This window comes from Leopardus geoffroyi, chromosome B1 (assembly GCF_018350155.1).
Source record: "Leopardus geoffroyi isolate Oge1 chromosome B1, O.geoffroyi_Oge1_pat1.0, whole genome shotgun sequence".
In the NCBI taxonomy this organism is placed as follows: domain Eukaryota; kingdom Metazoa; phylum Chordata; class Mammalia; order Carnivora; family Felidae; genus Leopardus; species Leopardus geoffroyi.
Window position 1 is genome coordinate 48,571,056 of NC_059327.1, and position 21,819 is coordinate 48,592,874.

The 21,819-nt window shown below is 44.7% G+C and overlaps 1 protein-coding gene across 2 annotated transcripts in view; it reads left to right on the forward strand.

Annotated features, from left to right (window-relative positions):
- Positions 1-21,819, forward strand: part of EPHX2 (epoxide hydrolase 2) — a 78,411-nt gene that overhangs the window by 13,945 nt on the left and 42,647 nt on the right. For both annotated transcript variants that reach the window (XM_045461222.1, XM_045461233.1), the window contains exons 2-8: positions 1,946-2,030; positions 8,384-8,540; positions 9,759-9,949; positions 11,652-11,774; positions 15,079-15,153; positions 19,420-19,515; positions 20,059-20,137. In XM_045461222.1, coding sequence (XP_045317178.1) covers positions 1,946-2,030; positions 8,384-8,540; positions 9,759-9,949; positions 11,652-11,774; positions 15,079-15,153; positions 19,420-19,515; positions 20,059-20,137 — 806 coding nt within the window. The remainder of the gene's footprint in view (positions 1-1,945; positions 2,031-8,383; positions 8,541-9,758; positions 9,950-11,651; positions 11,775-15,078; positions 15,154-19,419; positions 19,516-20,058; positions 20,138-21,819) is intronic.

Sequence of the window (21,819 nt, forward strand, 5' to 3'; positions counted from 1 at the left end):
CTCAAAATAAATAAACTTAAAACAAACTAGAGGGATCTTTTGGGGTGATAGAGATGTTCTAAAACTGGAATGTGCTGATGTTTGCACAACTTTGTAAATTTACTACCAATCATTGAATCATACACTTAAAATGTGAATTTGATGGTATTGTAATTGCCATTTAATAACAGTGTTTTAAAAAAAAAAAAGACAACTGGGGTAGGTGGTGCCTGGCTGGCTCAGTCAGTACAGCAGGCCACTCTTGATCTCAGGGTTGTAAGTTGGGGCCTCACGTTGGGTGCAGAGATTACTTAAAAACACAATCTTAAAAAAAAAGAAAAATAAATTCCAAAAAGACAACTGACAGCAAAGGTGTGGCAACGCCATTGTTATTACTGGAAAGTTGAACAAGGCTGCAAGTACTAGAAATATATCTATGTACATTTTGTGCAGAGTTGATCCTTGTTACCTGCAAGAGGGTTAGTTGCATAAAAGGTAGGTTGACTATTATCAGAAATGAAACTCCCAGATTTGAGATGTTTGTTGTCTTACTTGCGCACAGCAAATAATTTTAACTGGCTTGCCAATTCCAGTCCATTGTAAATATTTTGCCTGGGGCACTGTATTAAGAAGGATTGCACATTGGTATTTGGACTCAGTAGAGTAGGATGTGGTGATAGACTATCCACATCAGCCAGGGGGATAGGGGAGCAGAGATGTGTGTACGTGCCACGTATGTCCCATCCTTCATCTGTCTGATGTCGCCCAGCCAGCCCTGTGAGGGTAGCTCATCCACCACTGGGGGCGGGAAATTATCAGGAAATCGGAATGGAAACTTATATTTTGTAGTATAGGGAAGTGAAAAGGTAATTAGCTGACCTCTCTCCCTCTGTGTCTACTACTCCTTGGGTCTGTGTATAAGGGATGAATGTGAACTGAGGTGTGTTAGATAACTAGGGCTGCCATTATTAAGTACCGCAGACCGGGTGGCTTCCACAACAGTTCCAGAGACTAGAAGTCCGAGATCAAGGTCGTGGTAGGGCTGGTTGCTCCCGAGGCCTCTCTCCTTGGCTTGTAGATGGCTGTCTTCTCCCTGTGTCTTCACATGGTCTTCTCTCTGTCCATGTCTGTGCCCAGATTGCTCCTCGGGACACCAGTTAGTTATTGGCATAGGGCCCACCTTAATGACCTCATTTTAACTTAATCCCCTTTTTAAAGGCCTGTCTCCAAATACAGTCACATTCTGAAGTACTGGAGATTAGGACTTCCAACATATGAATTGGGGGAGGGCACAATTTAGCTCGTGACATGAGAAAACCTTTTAAAACTTAAATAAGGTTAAAATGAAATAGGAACTATATGGTTGGGGGCATCTGGCTGGCTCAGTCAGTAGAGTGTGTGACTCTTGGTCTCAGGGTTGTGAGTTCAAGCCCTGCATTGGGAGTGGAGTCTATTAAGAAAGAAAGAAAGAAAGAAAGAAAGAAAGAAAGAAAGAGAAAGAAAGGAAGAAGGAGGGAGGGAGGGAGGGAGGGAGGAAGGAAGGAAAGAAAGAAAAGAAACTCTGTTCAGAAACAAAACCAGAAAAAATATTTCATTCCCTTTGAAGAATATGTACTAATAAAGCAGTCATTGGGAGCGATGCCATGTGCAAATGAGCTGAAAACAGGAATGACTGCATATCTGGTCTGATTTTGTCCCTTAAGTAAGACCAGTTGAAGAGTCTCTGCTACGTGGTTGCCCATGAGCTCCTTCACCTGTGGGCATATTCATCATTTAGTTTATGGTCTCATGTCACAGTTGGATTGCACTTTCGGACTAAGATTCCAACCTGAACTTTGCATTTCCCCCTTCATGGCAGAATGCCTTTCTAACAGCAGTTTGTGGATATAAATAGTATCCGTCCCCTACGTGGTGCTGTGATGAAGTCATCAGAACATTCGTGATGTTGTTCCTTTGCGTCTTCCAGAGGCTTTCTGATTGAAGCTTTCCAGAAAGGAGGCCCAGATGGTCCCAGTGCCCGCCTCATGAGGGGAGAGATCACATATTCCCAGGTAAGGGGAAACTTCATAGACTGCCCCCCACCTCCCTGAGAAGGCATTCTGTGCCCACACACCCATTCTCCCGCACTGACTAAAAGCTCCCTGAGGGCAAACTCACGTTTGCTTTACCCATTTACCCCTTCTAATACTTACCTCCTGAGACTGGTATGGAGGCCCAGAGACACACAAAGAGATATTTAAGACTGGTGTATTGTCTCTTTCGGCCAGCCAGCAGGATGCACCCCATGACTGGAAAATTTCCAACCCTTTGAAGATCTATGCCAGGGAATTACAACAGCCAGAGTAGCTTTTGTTTTGTTTTGTTTTGTTTTGTTTTGTTTTGTTTTGTTTTTACCTTAAATTGTGTCAAAATACACATAATAGAAAAGTTACCATCTTGATCGCTTTAAGCATATAATTTTGTAATGTAAAGTATATTCATATTGTGAATGCATCACCACCATGCATCTCCAGAACTCTTCATCTTGCAAAAGTGAGATTCTATACTCCTTAAACAAGAACTCCCCATCCTTCTTTTTCCTCAGCCACCAGCAACCATTGCTGAACTTTCTGTCTCTATGTATGTAGCTGCTCTCGCTACATCATCTAAGTGGAATCATGCCGTATTTGTCCTTTTGTGACTGGCTTGTTTCCCTTAGCACGGTGTCTTCAAAGTGCATCCGTGCTGTGGCATGTGAAAGGATTTCTTTCCTTTTTAAGGATGGTTCGTTATCCATTGTGTGGGTAGACCACATTTTGTTTATCCATTCATCTGTCGACGGACATTGGGTTGTTTCCACCTTTTGGTTATTGTGAATAATAGTGCTGTGAACATGGGTGTATTATTATCTGTTTGACATCTTGCTTTCAATTCTTCTGGGTATATATACCTTAGAAGGGATTGCTAGATCAGCGCAGGATTTGAATCACAGCTCCCACTTACAGACTTTGTGACCCCAACAAGTTGCTTAACCTGTCAAAATCTCAGTCAAAATGAGAGTGGTATACTCTCTATTTCATAGGCTGTTAGGAAGCTTGGAAAGTGTCTAGCACAGTTCCTGGCACATAGTAGGTGCTCAATAAATAGTAGTTATTGTTACTACCATCTCGTTTTTTATTTTTTTAATTTTTATTATTTTTTTTAATGTTTATTCACTTTTGAGAGACAGAGTGTGAGTGGGGGAGGAGCTGTCAGCACAGAGCCCTATGCAGGGCTCGAACTCATGGACTGCAAGATCATAACCGACTGAGCCACTCAGGCGCGCCCCCCCCCATTGTTTTTTAACAAAATAATCAGGATTTGAAACCACTTGAATTCTGTTTGTGTCTGGAAGAAGAAAGGCTATTGAGAATCTATTTCATAAGCACACAGAGAACACAGTCTATATTTTAAAACTTTTTAGGGGTGCCTGGGTGGCTCAGTCAGTTGAGCGTCCGACTTCGGCTTAGGTCATGATCTCACAGTCTGTGGGTTTGAGCCCCGCGTCGGGCTCTGGGCTGACAGCTCTGAGCCTGGAGCCTCCCTCTCTCTCTGCCCCTCCCCCGCTCATGCTCTGTCTCTCACTCTCAAAAATGAATAAATTTAAAAAAAAATTAATTAAAAAAAAACTTTTTACAGATTACAGCTATTAGTCTGTCAGAGAACTTAGGGCGCACTGTAGTAGAAAGCAAAAGCATACCTATTCTGTGAAGGCACATCACGCGCACACACACACACACACACACACACACTGTGGCCACTGGGGAGTGAAAAGTAATGACACTGTTGAGAATAAATGCTAAGTCAATAAAAAGTCTGCAGTAATATTGTTGAAAGATAAGGAAAGAGGGAAGTGCAACATGTTTTCAGTGAACATACTAGAGTGAATATCTTGTAATTGCCGTAAAAACCCTGCACCCATTCAGACTTCTTTAGTCTGTGTGTAGCAGGCCTGAAAAACCAAATAGCAGTTGGCCCTTGAACAACGTGCATTTGAACACCCCTACGTGGATTTTTTTCAATAAATACACATACAGTGCTGTAAATGCATTTTCTCTTCCTTAGGATTTTCTTAATAATGTGTTCTTTTCTCTAGCCTACTTCATCGTGTGAATACAGTATATAATACATATAACATGTATGTGGTAATCAACTGTTATCAGTAAGTCTTCTGGTCAACAGTAGGTTATTAGTAGTTAAGCTTTTGGGGAGTCAAAAGTTGTATGTGGATTTTCAACTGCACGGGGGGTCAGTGCCTCCAACCCCACATTGTTCAAGGATCAATGCTACTTAGGTTCAATTTGTCTTTTAAAAAGTCATATCATGGGAAGGAATGTCATCTTTTAATTAATCATTTGTGTGTGCAACACAGACAGAAAAGTACACCAAGTATACAGCTTAATGAATTTTCACAGACAGCACGTTTTATTTATCCAGAAATAAAACATGATCAACACTGTAGACACCCCACTTATGCCCCTTCTAGACACGCCCCTCTCCAAGAGTAACTACGCTTCCGGACTTCTAACCTTAGAGATCACTGTTTGTACTTTATGTAAATGGAACCACTACGCAGCTGAACTCTTGTATGTGGTATCTTTTCCTCCACCTTATATTTGGAGAATCATAGATGTTATTGTGCGCAGTTATAGTTTTATTCTCATCGCCACATGATATCCCATTGTGTGAATATACTCCAATCTGTTTATCCATTCTGCTTTTTTTTTCACCCTGAGATGGAAAGGCACTGGGAGATTTTGAGTGGTGAAGTGACAGTATATATATGTATTTACAGCAAGGAAAAGGTTTATTCGAGAGGCAGCCAAATGAGAAGATGGGAGGACAAACCTCAGATCCACCTCCTGAATGATACTTTTAAAACCTGACTCGGTGAGAGATGGCGGTAGCTTGGACTAAAGGAATGTTGGTGGAAGTGGTAAAAAGTGGTCCGAGTCTGGAATAGTTTGCCCGTAGATTCAACAGGTTTTCCTGATGGATCGAGTGTGAATATGAGAGAGGAATGAAGGATAAAAGGTTTCTGGCCAGAACAAACCAGAAGTATCAGTTGCTGTTCATCACTGTGCGGCTGGGAAATCAGGTGCCCAGTTTGGGATATTTTAATTTGAAATGCTTAATGATCTCTAAATGGAATGTAGAATAGGCAGCTGGATATGCAAACCCAGAGTTGAATAAAGATGTCCAAGCTGAATATGAATACACACACACACACACAGCATGTAGATGGCACTTTTAATGCCATTGGACTCAGTATGATTGTGGAGGAAGGAAGTATAAATGGAGCATCCAGACCCCCAGGTACTCTGATGTTAAAGGTCAGGTTGATGTGGAAGACCCAGCAATGAGGGATGGAGAATGAATCTTCATCAATAAGAGAAAAATCAGGAGAGTGAGGAGACCTGAAAGCCAAGAAGTTATCAAGTTTCAGATGAAGAGAGTGGTCATCTGTATCAACGCAACTGCTAGGTCAGGTAGAAGCCTGGCGAGTGCCCATTAGATACAGCAACACAACGTGGAGGTCATTGGTAACATTGCCTAGAGGAGCCTCTGGAATGTGGAGGTGAAAGCCTGATCAGAGCATGTTCAGGAAAGAATGAGAAAAGGGTTGAAGACTACGTGAAGTTTTCAGGCAAAGTGGGGCAGAAAAATGGGACAGTAGTGGGAGGGGAAAGAGGTTTCCTTTATGAAAACAACATGCTTGTATGCTGATGACAATGATCCACTAGCAAGGAAGGTTGCTGATAGAGGAATAAGGAAGGGAGACCCGATGGAGCCATGTTCTTGAAGCCCAAAGGAATGGAATCTGGATGGAGGGGTTGAACTTGATAAGAGCAATAGACCATTATCTATGGCAACGGAAGGGAAGATGGAGTTCTTGGCCACAGATGCCAGTAGGTGGATATTTGTGATGGTGGGAACTTGTGAAAATTCTAATTATTCTCCCTTCCTCCAACCCTCTTCACTGTTTCCAGGATGACCTCCCTAAAATGCAAATCTACTTACGTAACTCTCCCACTTAACTATATATATTTTTTTACTTGTATAATAGTCTAAGCCTGGAAGAGTTTTACTATTTTTATGGAAAGGTGAATTCTTCCATTATTTTTTAAATTCCCTTAATGGCTTTGGTCTATTTGCATTTTATATTTTATCTTGCATCCATTTTGGCATTTGTGTCTTTTTTTTAAGTTTATTTATTTATTTTGAGAGAAATAATATTTTGAGAGAAAGAGAGTGCATGAGCAGGGGAGGGGAAAAGAGACGGAGAGACAGAATCCCAAGCAAGCTGTGAGCTGTTAGTGCAGACCCCGACATGGGGCTCAGTCTCATGAACTGTGAGATCATGACCTGAGCTGAAATCAAGAGTCAGACGTTCAACTGACTGTGCCACCCAGGAACAACCCCCTTATTTTTTATCATTTGACCCCCCCCCCCATTCATTGCTCCCACTCCTACCCCCACCTGCCTCTAGCAGCCATATTCTCTGTATCTATGAGTTTGGCTTTTTGGTGTTTTGTTTTGGTTTCAGTTTTTAATTTAGTTTCCACATGTAAGAGAAATCATATGGTATTTTTCTTTCTCTGTATGCTTATTTCACTTATCATAATGCCCCCGATCTTCATATTGTCACAAATGGCAAAATTTTTGTTCTTCTTTATAGCTGAATAACATTCAATTGTATTTATATATCACATTTTCTTTATCCATTCATTCATCCATTGATGGGCACCTGGTTCGTTTTCATACCTTGGCTATTATAAATAATGCTGCAGTGAACATGGGGGTACAGATATCTTTTCGAGTTAGTGTTTTTGTTTTCTTTGGATAAATACCCAGAAGTAGAATGTTGGGTCATACGGTAGTTATATTTGTAATTTTTTGGAGAACCTCCATATCGTTTTCCACAGTGACTGTACCAATTTACATTCCACCAACAGCGTAGAGGGGTTCCCTTTTCTCTACATCCTCACAAACATTTGTTATTTCTTGTCTTTTTGGTAAAAGCCATTCTGATGGGTGAGAGGTGATATCTCACTGTGGTTTTGATTTGCATATCCCTGATGGTTGGTCATGTTGAGCATCTTTTCATGTGTCTCTTGGCCATCTGTATGTCTTCTTTGGAAAAATGTCTTTTCAGATCTTCCATATGTTTTTTAATCAGATTGTTTGCTTTTTTTTGCTGTTGGGTTGTGTGAGTTCTTTATGTATTTTGGATATTAGCTCCTTATCAGATTTGTGATACCTGATATGTTTTTTCCATTCCATAGGTTTCCCTTTTCATTTTGTCATTTTGTTGATGTCTTCCTTTGCTGTGTAGAAGCTTTTTAGTTTGAAGCAGTCCCACTTGTTTATTTTTGCTTTTGTTGCTTTTACTTTTGTTGTCAGATTCCTAAAATCATCACCAAAACCTATGTCAAGGAATTTACCACCTATGTTTTCTTCTAGGGGTTTTATGGTTTCAGCCTTTTATCCATTTTGAGTTAATTTTTGTGTATGATGTAGGATAGGGGTCAAATTTCATTGTTTTGCATGTTGCTGTCCAATTTTCCCAACACCATTGATTGAAGAGATTGTCCTTTTCCCATTGTGTATTCTCGGCTCTTTTGTTGTAAATTATTTGACCACGTGTGCATGGGTTCATTTATGGCCTATCATTCTGCTATTGGGTATTTAGGTAGTTTTCAATGTGAGCTATTACAAAAAGGGCTGCTATCATAGTGCATAAATGTATCATAATCCATTTTGCTCTTAATAAGTATATTAGTTATCTAGGCCCACTGTAACAAAATATCACAGACTTAGTGGTTTAAACAATAGAAATTTATTTTCTCAAAGCTCTGGAGCCTTGAAGCCCAAGATCAAGGTGTGACAGGGTTGGTTTTTTCTGAGGTCTCTCTTCTTGACTTGTAGTGGCCATCTTCCTGTGTCTTCAGTCCTTCCTGTGTGTGTGTGTGTGTGTGTGTGTGTGTGTCCTAATCTCCTCTTCTTACCAGGATACCAGTCAGATTAGATTAGGGCCCACTCCTGACCTCATTTTATCTTAATCACCTCTTTAAAGACCCTACCTCCAAGAGTAGTCACATTCTGAAGTATGAGGGGTTAAGATTTCAACATAAATTTGGGGGAAACACCATTCAGCCCATCACAGGGGCATTTGTGTAGTTTGCAGTGTGGGACTCTTAGGAACAGTGCTGCTACAGTGCCCTAGAATAGTGCATGTATGTACATGTCTTTTGGTGGACCTGTCTTTTGGGAATGGGGACATTCCCGTTGGGTGTGTGTCTGGGAGTGGAATTGCTGGATCACAGCAAGGGGTTGTACAAAGGGTTGTACGAGTTGATAGTCCCTTATAAATTCATTTTTACAGTGGGTGCCACTCGTGGAAGAAAACTGCAGGAAGTGTTCTCAGGACTCTGGAATCCGCCTCCCTGAGAATTTCTCTGTAAGTCAAATCTTTGGCAAGGCGGCTGCAGCAAAGATCAACCACCCCATGCTTCAGGCGGCTCTTGCTCTCAGAAAGCAGGGTAAGGATCCAGTACTGGCCGTTCTCGGAACCATCCACACCAGAACCCTTGGAAAGGTTAGGTCAGAAGACATCTAGATGTGCTCTGAGATCACAAGTCTTCTGGACCTCGATGGAAAGCCATTCTTAAAACATAGCCCCAAAGTAAGTTTTATCAAATGGCAAAAAATAACAGCATCAGAATAGCTGGGAAAATGTAAGAATTTTATTTAATAAAGCAATTTGTGCCAGAGACTGCCTTGTGAGCAAAATTCTCTCCCTCTAGTGACACTGGTAATGACCAGAATGACCCAACTTCTTGCCACAGTGATTGAAAATCAAGGCCTTTTAAGCAACTGTGATTGTCTTGACCTTTGAATGTCAAAGGGGCTGAGCTATGAGCTAGCTGACACGAATTCAGATGGTGTCAAATGGTCTAAGACGTGAGATCATGTTTGTCCGATAGACATTTATTCAGTGTCAGGACCCAGCTTTTGGTCACAGGCATATTCGAAATCATTCTACCCGCTCATCAGTAGACTTATCTGGTCGCGGCTAAGCCATCCCGTGTCCTTATCTCTCACTCATGTTACAGGCACAGGGTCTCACCACTGACTCATCAGTATCTTGTTCCCAGCAGCTCCTGGTTCTTGCCCTTCCAGGGGATAATGCTGTCTCTGTTTACATTCCTCTAGTTTTGAAATGGGAATGCAGTCTCTGACAGTTAAGGCAGGTGTTTCGAACTATAGTCGAGCCGAGTCTTAAGTACTATAGACTGGACGAAGCACTGGCAGGGCAGTCCAAAGGCACAGTTCTGAGCCGGCTGGGTTCTGCCTTCCCTGTGTGGCTCAGGGCAGCTCATAATTTTTCTGAGCTTCTGTTTGCTGTAAAAGTGGATGGTAAGATCTGTCCCTCCTACCCCAAAGGTGGTGAGGATCATACGAGCTAATGAAGGTCACAACCTCTTGCTCTACAGTTGCAAGGAATTGAGGGATGTAGTGTTTCTTTCCAAGCTTCTAGAAGCCCTTAATGTACACAGTTAACTCACTCTCAGGTCTCTGTGTCAGGAGGTGCTAATGGGTGAAGATGCTTCTTTTCCAACCTGTCAGTTTAGACGCTGGGCATCAAGAGGTTGATGTAAATAAACAGAACCCTGCTTGGCCCCTTCTCCGTGGGGTACCCTGAGCTTCTCAGAGCAAAGTCCTGTATCTGGTCCAGTCACTGGTGTCTTCTCTCTCAGGATATACAACCTGCCTCCTCACCAACAACTGGCTGGATGACAGTGCTCAGAGGGGCATCCTGGCCCAGCTGGTGTGTCAGCTGAGGCCACACTTTGACTTCCTGGTAGAGTCATGCAGGATCAGAATGGCCAAGCCTGATCCTCGGATCTACAAGTTCGTACTGGACACCTTGAACGCCAGCCCCAATGAGGTATGTAGACACTTCCTTTTAGTGAAAAAGAATGTTCTAGAGATACTGCAATTAAGAAAAACTGTGGAGGAGTGAGCAGGTGGGGGACATCTGGAGCCTGGTAGGACCTCTAGGTCCAGTGGCAGGGTCCTGTTCTCCCAGGCCAGGACTTATAAAGGACTTTACCCATCCCTTCAGTCTAGAACAGTCTACAAGATGTGGGCATCTGGCCCCTCTCTGTGGCTTTTATTGGTCAAAACAGGTATTGTCAAAACTGCTGACCAGCTGCCTCAGTTTACCTATAAAGGAACATATACCCTGGGAGACTTTCCCAAGACCACAAGGCTGGTAAGAGTCACCCCACCAAAGGGTGAGCAGAAATGGGCTCCAATATTATAGCTGTCTCTCTAGGCACCCCTAAAATTCTCTTTATATTGTCTCTAATTATCTATTTCTAAAACTCTGTTTTCCTTGTATTCTCCACCTCTAATTTTCAAAAAGGCAACCAGAACAAGATTAAATTCCTTTCGCTGATGTTTCTGACTCTTTCTCATTGGCCCCACCTTGTCCACGAGCTCATCAGATGAAACCCTGAACTCTGTCATGGGGAATCCTTATCAGGCTCAATCCCAGAAGTCTTCCTCTCTCCTCTCAAACTTTGCTCTTGCTCCCCTTAGTCCCTGGATTAAGCCTTGTAACAGTGCTCTGAATTTTAGTGTGCGTATAAATAAACGTCTTCTCATTTCTGACTTTTGGGTCATGTGAGCTGCTTAGAATTCTAGACCTGCCATAATCCAAGATGATGAATGCGCTTACGCTTTCTTCTACAACTTTAAGGATTTTCTTTTAACTTTAAAATGTAAATCTTTGCTCCATTCAGAATTTATTTGGGGATGAGGTGTGAAGGAAGCATCCATTTTTCCCCCAAAACAGTTAAAATAATTATATAATCTTTCAAATACTATTTTTCCTCATCAGGCAGACAACACGAATTGTTTATATTTGGGTTTATTCCTCAGCTCTCTTCTATTTCACTAACATGTCTATCTTCTAACACCCCCTCACCACCACCACCCTTTTTTTTTTTTTTACCTTCTGTGGCTTGATAATTTGTTTTAGTATCTGCCCTTATTACAGTTCTTTTCCACACTTTTTTTGTCTGTTCATCTGTTCATACATGTTGATTTCCTAGATTAATTTATTTTGATGTCACCCTGATAAGTTTATATCCTTCCTTAATTTTCTTACAGTTTCAGAATTCAGGCTGAAACCCATAAGTGCACATGGGAATAAGTGTATCTATCTGTATGTTTATGTGTATGCTCATGTAATTAAATGTTTTTAACTTTTTTTAAAAAATGTTTTTCTGTTTTTGAAATAGAGTGCAAGCGGGAGAGGGGCAGAGAGAGAGGAAGCTTCAGAATCCGAAGCAGGCTCCCGGCTCTGAGCTATTAGCACAGAGCCCCATGCGGGGCTCAAACTCATGGACTGGGAGATCATGACCTGAGCCAAAGTCGGACACTTAACCGACTGAGCCACCCAGGCACCCCTAAATATTTTTAACTTTAAGAGTAAATAATTATATGGAGAAAAAGTAATTCTTCATCTTGTCCTAAAATAACCAATGTTTGCATTTTAATGTGTTTCTTTCCGGTGTTGTCCCTCACGCGTGAGTTTTGCTTTGGCCGGTGGTGATTCTAGTATCTGTGCTATTTGGATATAGGTTGTATTCTTGGATGACATGGGGGCTAATCTGGAGCCAGCTCGTGACTTGGGGATGGTCACCATTCTCGTCCGTGACACAGACACAGCCCTGAGGGAACTGGAGAAAGTAACTGGGGTGCAGGTAACTTTACGGCTGCGCCAGGTTGGGTTTTGGCCAGTCACCGGTGCTTAGGTGTGCAAGAAACAGCAAGGGAGGGGAGAACCGGTTCTGGGAGTTCTTGAACCTCCTGGGTGGGAGGCCAGTACCTATTGTGCAATCAGCATGATGTCCTTGAAGAGCTTTGTATTTCTTTCTCTGCAGTCATGAACAGAGAAACTGCTCTGAGAACGAGAATCCATACTAGTCAGAGTCAGAAGAACCAAGACCCAAGACAAGATTGAGGCTTTCAAACCCACCAGCCTTGACTTTTTAGAGTAAATATTGAGAATTTAGCTGCCAGGCCTGACCCCATGGGGGTGCGGGGCACAGTTCTCACCTGGTCTGCCTGGTCATACTGCTGGCACTCAGGCAGAGTGGTTTAGTTAACCATCCCTCACAGAGGAGGATGGGATGCCCTTAATGATGTCCGATGGCGGCCTAGGGGTTAGCCTTCTGTGCCAGAGCTGAGGACTCTGACTTAGAGAAGTCTACCTGAGATGGCTGAGCCCGCTGAGCCCAGGCGGAGCAGTTAATACAAGCCTTTTGCAGGAATGCATTGCTTTGCTTGTGTCAGCATAATGTGAGAGGAGGGAGGGACATACGCCTGGCTAAGCCAGCTGGACATCACAGCCATCCCAACCATTTTCTCAAAGGGAACTGCATTCGTTTCCCGAGGTGCCATAAAGTACACAGACTGGGTGGCCAAGGCAGTCTGGCTAGGAGGCCAGAAGTCCAAGATTAAGGTGTTGGTGGGACGGTTTCTTCTGAGGCCTCTCTCCTTGGCTTGTAGATGGATGGCCACATTCTCTCTGTCTTCACATGGTCTTGCCCTGTGTGTGTGTCCAAACGCCCTCCTCTTACAAGGGCACCAGCCAGATTATAGTTTAACTCTAGTAGGCTCACTCCACAATGACCTCGTTTAACATAAGTGACCTCTTTAAAGACCTTATCTCCAAACACAGTCCCATCCTGAGGCTCTGGGGATTAAGATGTCAACAGATGGGGCGCCTGGGTGGCGCAGTCGGCTAAGCGTCCGACTTCGGCCAGGTCACGATCTCGCGGTCCGTGAGTTCGAGCCCCGCGTCGGGCTCTGGGCTGATGGCTCAGAGCCTGGAGCCTGTTTCCGATTCTGTGTCTCCCTCTCTCTCTGCCCCTCCCCCGTTCATGCTCTGTCTCTCTCTGTCCCAAAAATAAATAAACGTTGAAAAAAAAATTAAAAAAAAAAAAAAAAATGTCAACAGATGAATTTGGAGGGGACATAAATTTAGCCCCCATGACAGGGACAATTGATTTGTCATCTTTAACAAATAAATACAAAATGTGTATCTAATGACTTCACAACCTCAAAGCGTCTTGCCCAGACTTGATTTATCCTTTCACAAGCCTGGAGGTCTTGTGCAGTAGAGAAGAAAACGTGGAATCCCAGCAGCCACCTGCTTGCCCCACTTACTAGTATCCCCTGGTCATATATGAGCCACAGATACCTGTCCTGTAAAATCAGAAAAGTAAACCGTGCCTCACCTGTCTCCTTCCCCAGAGTATGGGCAAGATAAAAGGAAAAATGAAATGAAAATGAAAATTACACCTTTTTAAGTGGAGGAGACTTACCCCTTATCTCTCAGGAAGGCTATGGGACTCAGTTCTGAACAGGCTTTGTAAATTGTATAAACGGTGGGAGAACTATAAGAACAGGAAACCCCCACCCCCTCAGCGCTGGAAGCAGTGGGACATCTGCTAGGGTGTGACCTAGGAAGCCAGAGATACCTTAGAAGAAGGGTCCCAAGGCACACTGGCCTATGGTCAGTGTCTTGGCTTCCTCAGGCCCGACAAGGCTCATTGTCATCAGAGGCCACCAAGCTGCCCGTCCCTCCTGCCACACCCTGAATCCCCTCCAGATGCCACAGAGGTTGGGGGCTTGCCTTCTGTTTCCCACCCTCGGAGGATGCCCAGGCAGACTCTTCCATGTTTAAAAGGGAGGTAGATTTCATAGTTTACTTCCTGCGCTTTAGAGGTCAGAGAACTGGATAGCTGATGGGAGCCACTTCTTCCTCAGTTACAGCTTTGGGACTAAAGATGAGAGATCTAGCAGTAGAAGTCACTAATATGTCACTTGTCATGAATAAATTCACTTAGGTGTGCTCATCATCCTGTCCTTTATCATTTGTCTCAAGATGCCTGACACAAATGAGTCAAAGGAGCCCCTTATGCACCCTTTGTTCAGGAATTTTCTTCTTTACCCAGATGTCATACAAAGATGGGTTATCTGACCTCCTGGGACTCCAGAGGACAGACCTGGGGACTGCAGGCTGAACTCTGCCCCCTTCCACCTCAAATTCATTCATGTGAAAGCCCCAGGACCTCAGAAGTGACTATATTTGGAGATAGGGCTTTTAAAGAGATGATTAAGGTAAAATGAGGCCATGGGGATAGGCCTTAAACCGGTATGACTGTGTCCTTATGAGAAGAAGCAGTTAGGACACACACACACACACAGAGGGAAGACCATGTGAGGACCCAGGGTGAAGGCGGCCATCGCAAGCCAAAGAGGGAGGCCTCAGGAAGAAGCAACCCAGCTTCCAGAACTGAGAGACATAACTGTCTGTTGTTTCTGTCACCTTGTCTGTGGCACATTGTTATGGCAGCTCGAGCAGATGAATACAGAGGCCGAGAGAGTTTGATTTTGGCCACCTTGAGAGAGAATCCCTTCAGCAGAGCCATCCAGTGATGGGACGGTGAACTTTGCATTCCTAGTGCTGTCCAAGAGGTGCCTGGGTGACCACTTGAGGAACTGCCACAGAGAAGAATTCTATTAATTGAAGTACAAAATCTCAGTGTTTTAGAGCAGTTGGTTTTTGTTGTTTTTTTTTTTTTCCTTATGTGAAGTTCAGTTGGTGGCAGCCAGGGGCTTTGCTTCATGCAGCCATTCAAAGACCCGGGTTGACGGAGGACCCACCGTCTTCCACCGGTGGTTTCCCAGGTCACACCAGGCTCTCAGCTGGGAGAGGCGGGGTAGAGAATTTAGAGAATCGAGGGGGATTTTAATGGGTCAGGCTGACAGGCCATCGCCTTCTGTCAGAGGACTCAGTCATGGGCTACTCTGACCTGAGAGAGAGGGGAGAAGAGAAGTGTAGCTGTGTGCCTGCAGGAGAGGGACATGGGCTGGGAAATCCCCGGAGGACTCAGGAGGCCACGGCACAGGCCAGCACTCTGGAGTTCTGGAAGCTCTCTCAGAACTTCTCACAGAAGGAGGCTGCCGCCTTTCTTAGTGTACCTCTTTTCCATCCAGCTTCTCCAAGTTGCCACCGCTCTGCCAATCGCATGCAATCCGAGGGACGTGAGCCACGGCTATGTGCCAATAAAGGTATGTGAGCGCTCTCTCCCAGGCCGCCGTGCCCTCCCTAAATAGGTCACCTACACGGACCTGCAGAGACATTTGTTAAATGCTGAGGGTAGCCGAACATCCGCTGCTTGTAGGGAAATAGTACTTCCCACGAGTATCAGTCCACAGAAGTCAGAAGGCACCACGCCTTAGGATATGCAAAGCAGTGTGACAGATGTAGTCAGACTCCTTTGGAACAACAGGTTATACGGGGCCCTGAGTGGCCCGGAGGTGCTAGAGGGCATGTGTGTCTGGCCTGTGTTCTGGGGAGAACTTGTTTCTATTCCAACACATATTCATCACCCACTGCCTTGGTGTCGGCAAGGGCCAGGTATGAGAACAAGACAGACTCGTTCTCAAGGAACCCAGAGTGAGGACAAAGGACAGAAGTGGTCATTAAAACATCCGGCGGTCAGGGCTATGGCAAAGCCAAGGCCATGTGCAGAGGGGCCTCGACTCCTGAGCCAGCCAGGATACAGAGCAGAGTGTTAGAATGTCCTAACCCCATTCAGTGGGTTCACTTTGGGATCTCTCTTAATTTGTCATTGGTCCCATTTAAATGAAAAGGGACCCAAAGCTGCAGGTCAGCTTGTATGCTAAACAAGATGGGACAGTTGCTTTGGAGACAGGCAGAACCAGTTTGAATCCTGGCATGGGCACCAAAATTGCAAGTTTAGGTACATTTCTTTTTTTCTTTTTTTTAATAATTCTTTTTAAGTTTATTTATTTATTTTGAGAGAGAGAGAGAGTACCAGCTGGGGAGGGGCAGAGAGAGAGAGAGAGAGAGAGAGAGAATCCCAAGCAGGCTCTGCAGAATCAGCACAGAGCCTGACATGGGGCTCAAACGCACGAAACCGCGAGATCATGACCTGAGCCTAAATCAAGAGACGCTTAGCCGACTGAATCACCTAGGTGCCCCTAGGTACATTTCTTTATCACTCTGAATCTCAGTGTATGCAGCTTTATAATGAGGTGATACTAATACCTGCCTTCAGCGTTCTTGTGTGAATTACAGTTGACCCTTGAACAACACGGGTTTGAATAGCATGGGTCCACTCATATGAGGATTTTGTAAGTACAGTGCTCTAGATTCATTTTCTCTCCCTTATGATTTTCTCAGATACGTTTTCTTTCCTCTAGCTCACTTTATTGTAAGATTCCAGCATATGAGACGTAGAACACAAAATACGTGTTAATCAACTATTATCGGTAAGGCTTCCGGTCAACAGCAAGCTAGTAATAGTTCAGTTTTGGGGGAGTCAAAAGTTACATGCAGATGTTCGACTCCGGGTGGGGGTCAGTACCCCTTGTTCCCACCTTGTTCAAGGGTCAACGGTAATTAAAATACCGCATGCAGACCACGGGGCGTAGTACCCCCTGCTGCCCTAGAGGACAGCCCCTCCAATATTTACTGGGTATTTGTTATTTGCCAGGCACGGAGAGAAATACCGAGATGAATGGAGGGTCTTCTGTGACCTCAGGAATCTTCCAGTCTACTGAGATAAACATTCACAGGTCCTTGTATAATAGTGGTGCCTGGAGCACTTGGGATGGGCCCTGTGAGGGCGGAGGCTGCCGGATGAATGCTTAGCAGCCGTGGTGAGGTAGGCACGGAAGGATAAGTGGAAGCCGGATAGAAAGAAAGGGCTGAAGCTACTGGTCAGCGTCAGCGCCGCCCCTCCTGTAACCTTGGGGGCTCCTGAAGGGGTGAATGTTTCATGAGGTCCCCTCACACCTCATCTCCGGTATTGAGGAGCTAGGGACTCTTTCCCTGGGGCCTGGGGTCTGGGCTGTATCCTTGTGGCTTCAACGCCAAGGACAGGGTTGTTCTTCTCCTCTGAGGCTTGAAGGTCCAGTCCCTTTCGATACATTTCTCATTTGACCTTGAAGGAGTGTGATCAGAGCTGCTTTATCAACCCCTCTGTCTTCACTCCAAATTAAAGGCCTGGGCGGCCACTTCTGGGGCAGAGCTATTCCTTGTATCTTCCTTGAATGCTGGTGCAGTCCAGCCTGGGTTCGATCTTTCTCATTTTCTGGCTTTCTGGTAATTTTAACATATCACATAAAGGATGGGAAAGTACGTGCGTTTGCTGGGCTACTCAGTCAAATACGAAGCAGCAAGAGGGGGCCTTTGAGTTAGGCTTCACTTAACAACAGAGGCAGATTAAGATCATTTTAGGGGCACCTGGGTGGCTCAGTCGGTTAAGCGGCCAACTTCAGCTCAGGTCATGATCTCGCAGTCTGTGAGTTCAAGCCCCGCGTTGGGCTCTGTGCTGACAGCTCGGAGCCTGGAGCCTGTTTCAGATTCTGTGTCTCCTTGTCTCTCTGACCCTCCCCCGTTCATGCTCTGTCTCTCTCTGTCTCAAAAATAAATAAATGTTTAAAAAAAAATCATTTTACTGGAGAAATAAGTCAGTCAGAGAAAGATACCCCATGTTTTCACTCATATGTGGATCTTGAGAAACTTAACAGAAGACCATGGCGGGAGGGGAAGGGAGGAAAAATAAAGGGAGGAAAAATAAAATATAAATAATATTAAAAAAAAGATCATTTCACTGGACATCAGTACTAGAACATTTTTCAATATAAGGAGTATAGAATTTCAAGTTAAATCCTTCCCTTTGCCAAGTACCAACCGGAACACTATGGAACATATTCTGATAAGACTGTAGACCATGAAGGAGTATGTGAAATGCCAGCCAAATGCTTTCTTGAGCAAAATAACTCCTTGGGAATCATGAGTGAAACTTCCGGTTTGGAACACGGAGTTTGGAGTAATCGGAGATGCAGCTAAATAGAATTGCTCCAAGTGAATTTCTAGATGCAAAGCTTATTTTTCTCATTTCTTTCCATTAGAAAGTTGGAGACACATACTTTGGGGGAAAATAGAGCACTTTGACTCCATATTGCTTTAGTTCGTGTGCTTAGACCACACGATAATGATTGAAGTAGATTCAGTCCTAAAACAAACAATCCCAAGGTTTCAGTGGCCCAACACCAAGTTTGTTTTCTTGCTTGCAGAGCAGTCCAGTGTGGGGTAGGAGTGGGTGTTCTCCATGCAGTTGTTCAAGCAGCCAGGCTCCTTCTTTCTGCTGGCTCTCACTTCCTTGAGGCCCTAACTATCCAGGAGCAGATAGGAAAAGGAGGAGGACCAAGTGTGGGAGGGTTATACGGGCCCAGGATGTAGCACATACTTCTCCGACTCATATATCTTTGGCCAGAACTCGGCCACATGGCCACATCCATTGCGAGGAAGTGGGGGAGGTCTGGAAGATGCTGTCAGGTGCCAGGGAGAAGAGAACACAGATACAGAGCTCTAGCAGCCTCTGACACACAGAGCCCAGAAAGGACAAGAAGTTAGCAAAGCTTGAAGAAGACTTTACATCCAAGAGATAAATAATTTTTAGGGGCATCTAGGTGGCTCTGTTGGTTAAATACCCAATTCTTTTTTTTTTTTTTTTGATTTTTTTTTTTAACACTTTTTCATTTTTGAGAGAGAGAGAGAAGGACAGAGCGTGAGCAGGGGAGGGGCAGAGAGCTGGAGACACTGCATCCGAAGCAGGCTCCAGGTTCTGAGCTATCAGCACAAAACCAGACACAGGGCATGAACCCACGAACCGTGAGGTTATGACCTAAGCCAAAGTTGGACGCTTAACCAACTGAGACACCCAGGTGCCCCAAATGCCCAACTCTTGGTTTGGGCTCAGATCATGATCTCATGGTTTATGGGTTCAAGCCCCGTGTCAGGCTCTGCAGTGACAGCGCGAACCTGTTTGGGATTCTCTATCTCCTCTCTTCCCCTCCCTGCAAAATGAATAAATAAAAAAAAAAAAAAAAGATAAACAATTTTTAACAAAGCAATCCTGGTATTCTATATGTTAACATGAATATTACACTGTGCACAAAATCAGCCCAGTTTAAAATACAGAAGACCTGTCAAACAGTACCAGAAACTCTGACGTCGTATGAGGGCCTTTCCGGGAGGAAGGCCGAGTTGTTTTCTTCTTCTTTCCAACATTATAACCTTCTTTTCAGGCTTCCTATGTGCCTAGGAAAGCTGCCTGTTTTTAATGCACTTTGGCCAGTTGTCTTCTTGAACATCTAGCACTGGGGTCTTGAGCTGAGCAAACTGGGCCATGTGAGGTCTGGCAATACACTGAGACGGCCTGGGGCAGCCTGCAGAAGGCGTACCTGGTTCTGCCCAGCCTGGTGATGTGGTCACTACCCGCTCACCTCTCTTTTCTACAGCCTGGGGTGCGTATGCATTTTGTGGAGCTGGGCTCCGGTCCTGCCGTGTGCCTGTGCCATGGATTTCCTGAGAGCTGGTTCTCTTGGAGGTACCAGGTAAAGGAAACTGGGGAAAGGTATGCCCCAGCCAGGGGGAGGGGAAGGGAGGGGAAAGTCTAGGTGGTATGGCCCAGAGTAGAATGCCCTTAAGCAGCTGAAAACTTAACAGTGGAGCATCGCCTTGAACGTGTGACCATGTGATACCTCAGAAGTGTTGGGGCCAGAGTTGGGGCCAGACCTCAGAGCTGTGCTACCCTCGTATGCCACTTTTGCAGATTAGAAAAAGGCAGATTCTTCCGGACACTTTATGCCACCTGCTGGGAAGCCTTTGTAACGAATATAGAAATCTGCAAGATCTGTGCTATGCTAAGAAAAATGCTTAGATGTAGCATTAGATGCAGTATACGAGCCCTACCACTGTGCATGGCCGCCCTATCCAGGTGGGCTTGTTCCAGCCTCATGGTGGTGATTCCAGATAGTGCCACATGGCGCTTTGAGTTGAGCCATTTACAAGAACGGGGATAGAAGGAAGAAAGAAGGAGTGTCGGCAAAAGACTGATGAGGCCGCACTTGAGTGTACCTGAACTGTTTGTTTTCTAGATCCCTGCTCTGGCTCAGGCGGGTTTCCGGGTGCTAGCTCTGGATATGAAAGGCTATGGAGAGTCGTCCGCTCCTCCTGGTAGGTTAGCTGTCTCACAGCTGTCCTGTGTTGGTTATGCCTTCTGCCTGAGCTCTCCAACTGCACTGACTTTCCCTGGGCCCACGTTGGAGCAAGCAGCCCTTCAAGGGGGTCTGACTTTGCCCTTCCTCTCTCCTTCAGTGATCTGTGTCTGTGCACTTTGGGCTCAGATATCCCTGCTCTGCATTACCCAAAAGAACACAAGAAACCCAATGGCCTATGCTCTGAGGAAGTCTCCCACTGGTCTGGGAGGATATAGGGCATAGGATGTACCATCCAGCTGTAGAACTTTTTCCATCTTGCAGAACTCTGTACTCCTTAAGCACTAATTCCCCATTCCCCTTTCCCTTGCCCCTGGCAACTACCTTTCTCTCTATCTATGAATTTGACTACTCCAGTCATCTCTAAGTGGATCATACAATATTTATCCTTTTGTGACTGGCTGATACCACTTAGCATGATGTCTTCAAGATTCATCCACATTGTGGCATATATCACAATTTCCTTCCTTTTGGAGGCTGAATAATACTTCAGTGTAACTATAGATCACATTTTGTTTATCCATCTAGTCATCAATGGCCATTTGTGTTGCCTCCACCTTCTGGCTAATGTAGAATAATGCTGCTACAAATATGGGTATGCAAGTATCTGCTTGAGTTCCTCCTTTCAGTTTTTCGGGGTGTATACCCAGAAGTGGAACTGCTGGATCATACAGTAATTGGTAGGCCAGATTCTTAACCCAGGGTCTCTGGATCCCAGATGGAGCCTATCTAAGGATGGGCATCAGGGGCCTATGAACCCGAGTCTATGTGTGGATTTATGAGCACTTGCCTGGGGTGAGGGAGTCTACTGCTTTATCAGTTTCAGAGGGGTTCTCAGCCCCAAACTGTTAAGCTCCCCAGGTGGGGACAGGAACGTGTTACAGCCAGGCCTGCGGCAGAATCCCTGTCCCTCCCAGTGCCAGCCGTGCTGTTAGCCATGGCAGCTCAGTGAACCAAACAAGCTGCTCACCACCCCTTCCCTGAGCTGCCTCCCCCGTGTTCACATCAAGCCTATTGTGTCGAGTTTGAAGCCAGCTGACATGAACTGACCCTCAGGTGACCATTCAGCCTGCTGTGGCAGGCGAGTGCCTCCATGATTGTTCCCTGATTGTCATGGTATCGACTTAGCGTCTACTCACTGCCTCTTGAGTGGTGCAGAGGCACTTTTGACAAAAAGAAAGCTTCTAGTCCAAACACCCAGGAAAGACATTTAAGGGTTCCCCCCCCCAAATTTAATTATTAAGATATTTATTTTTATTCATCTCTATTATGATCTTCCCTGAATCCCCTAGGCATAACTTAGTAATTAATTTATCATTCAAGCTAGAACACTATTAAAAGAAACACAAACTGAACTGTTCTGGATGAATTGGGACTTATACATACCCTAATTATAACTATTTTTTTAAGAAAATAATAATTTACACATTAACCATTGCTGAAGATTATACACGACGTGAATTCTAAAATTTTTTTTTTTTTTTTTCAATGTTTATTTATTTTTGGGACAGAGAGAGACAGAGCATGAACAGGGGAGGGGCAGAGAGAGAGGGAGACACAGAATCGGAAACAGGCTCCAGGCTCTGAGCCATCAGCCCAGAGCCCGACGCGGGGCTCGAACTCACAGACCGTGAGATCGTG